Here is a 2,459-nt window from a genome sequence, read left to right as displayed (position 1 = left end):
TTCCAAGGAGAAATTATTCTGTTTGGTGTCCACATGTCTAGACAACAATGAGTTCTGACCACATGAAATGCATGGTGACATGGTGCGATCCTCGCTGATGTACGTACTACAATTGTCAAAATGAATTTCCATTCTAGACGACTTTAATGGCTCTTCATTCCTAAGTGGATATATGTTTGATATAAAGCATGTTACATGCACTTTATTATGACAATGTGAAATTGCTACTACATCTTAATCTCAGATATCAAGATACACCCAATTAATATCTAAACTCCCAAAGATATCAACTCTATAATAAGTTCATCATAGAAAAATTGCTTGGGAGATAAAAGTTTACAAGTGCAAATAATATCACAACATCATTGTTAAAACATATAATAAACTATATTCAATAATTACATTTTATTTAAAGAGCTATGAATGTAAGTACAAAGAGCTTGAAAAAAAATCATTTTCATGTAAACCCATCTAGCAAGTGTTAGTGAAATGAGGGTCAAGAGTTGTATGTCTTAGTGACATGTGTTGGAATGATTTTTTTTTTAATATGTTTTGCTTGATGAGCTAGGTTTGATGAGCATGTGATTTGACATGATTCATATCTGACGAGAACTTAGAAATTAAGGTCGATCGAGTATGTACTAATTGGATTAATATGACAACAATCGTTACTATCAGCCCATTCACTATTTCAAGCTTAAACTTTATTGAATTTAGACAAATAATCTCAATGCCAACATGATTGATCGTGTGATTAGCCTTTGTTTTACAAAATAAACTAAACATAATACTAGCTACGAGTGTCTAATATGATTACACCAAAAGCTGGCTATCAACGTATTTTGCAATAGCTTGTGACTTGATCCGCATGACATGTTTGATGATATTATAACATGTTGACCAAGGTTGATAAAGAAAATGGAAGCTTGTGAGCCAAATGACATGTGAAAATACATACAAAGAAGGGTGATGGTCACAAGTAATTTAAAATATAAAATCATAAGGTCATGCAACATTTATAATGTAGCTTAGCATCTATGAGAGACTGCATGTTTGCCGCAAGTAGTTGATGTTTCTTAGAACGATAAGAGTATGTCAACCTAAAAAATGTATAGCTAAAGCTCTACCCACTGTGATGCGAGTTAGCCAACAAATCCAACAAGACAATTCAGTTAGAATGCTCATCCATACAGCTCGTCCAAGTGATTGATCACAAAAACTTGACCAACTCACCCAAAAAACCAACATACTTTTATTTATAACACTCAATACATTAACTAATAAAAAAGGGACAATTACATACATAGCACCCAAAGATTGCTATTTACAAATCTACCACCCTTTTTCATCCAATTTTTAAATTCACACTCAAGTATCAAAATTCATTATAAAATTTCAACCCATATTTTTTATTTTTATCAAATTCCCGATGGTTGGATCGTGTGGTTGGATCGTGACACATGTAAATACATACTTTTATTTTTATCAAATTCCCGATGGTTGGATCGTGACACATGTAAATACATATGTTCGATAGCTAAAAAGTGTTATTTTGTAAATAACAATATTTTGAATGTTATGTATGTAATTATCCCAGAAAAATTAATAATTAGTTTTATGTAAATAAGAAAGTTTAGGGGTTAGATATGCAAATATATATGAATTGTGTGGCATTGCTGCGTCGGCCTGCACGAACCGGGCCAGAATAAAACAGAGGCTGAAAAGCGCGCTTTTCCACCGCTCTGCTAGCCGGAAAAAAAATGGCGACTCTCACTCTCGCCGGAGCTATCTCCTCCTCCACCGCCGCCGCTAAGTCTCATCGCTTCCCAGCAGCGAAAAAACCTCGATGCACCAGACAAATCATTCAATGCGCCGGTACGATATTTTAATCTCATTTTACATTGATTTTCACTCGCCCAAAATCGGAAGCAGAAACCCTACATTTGAAGTTAGAGATAAGTTGGAAGAGTACATATTTGAAGGGATTTTATTCTCCGTGGATTCAGGAGCTAACTCTAATCCAAACATGTTAATTGTTATTGAACTTTTGGCTGAGCGATTTTTACCGAATGGATTATTTGGAGGTGTTATGCGTTAATGAACGACAATTTAATGATTTTTTGGGTTTATTCAGCAATCTTGGAAAGACGTGATTGCATGGATTCTTGTTCCTCGTTCAAGGAAATGAGAAATGCTGCTTGTGGTTTGCTAGCTGCTTGGGCGCTTACAGCTGCCTCTCCTGTTCTTGCTGCAAGTCAGGTAGGAGATAGGGGTGTTCTTTTTTTCTTTTTTTTAGCTGGATGCTGTACATTCATATGAATCTACTGGCATGTTGGTGCTCTGTAGATCTAGTTATTTTTCTTAAAATACATGACGTTGATGCTTTGGATCATTGTCTTCAGTTATTAGAGGTAGGGAGGGGAGGAGAGAGAGGGAGGGAGGGAGGGAGGGGGTGAGGG

General features: G+C 35.7%; 1 protein-coding gene across 1 annotated transcript in view; it reads left to right on the top strand.

Moving 5' to 3' along the window:
- Window positions 1-1,672: 1,672 nt before the first annotated feature.
- The window catches only part of LOC110035801 (thylakoid lumenal 17.4 kDa protein, chloroplastic), a gene marked incomplete in the record, with an annotated part of 9,725 nt that continues 8,938 nt past the window's right edge, over window positions 1,673-2,459 (top strand). Inside the window, 2 exon segments of the mRNA XM_020740091.1 lie at window positions 1,673-1,875; window positions 2,135-2,259. Coding sequence (XP_020595750.1) covers window positions 1,761-1,875; window positions 2,135-2,259 — 240 coding nt within the window.

Source organism: Phalaenopsis equestris, unplaced genomic scaffold (genome assembly GCF_001263595.1).
Source record: "Phalaenopsis equestris unplaced genomic scaffold, ASM126359v1 Scaffold199997, whole genome shotgun sequence".
NCBI lineage: Eukaryota > Viridiplantae > Streptophyta > Magnoliopsida > Asparagales > Orchidaceae > Phalaenopsis > Phalaenopsis equestris.
This window is presented reverse-complemented; position numbering and strand designations above follow the sequence as displayed.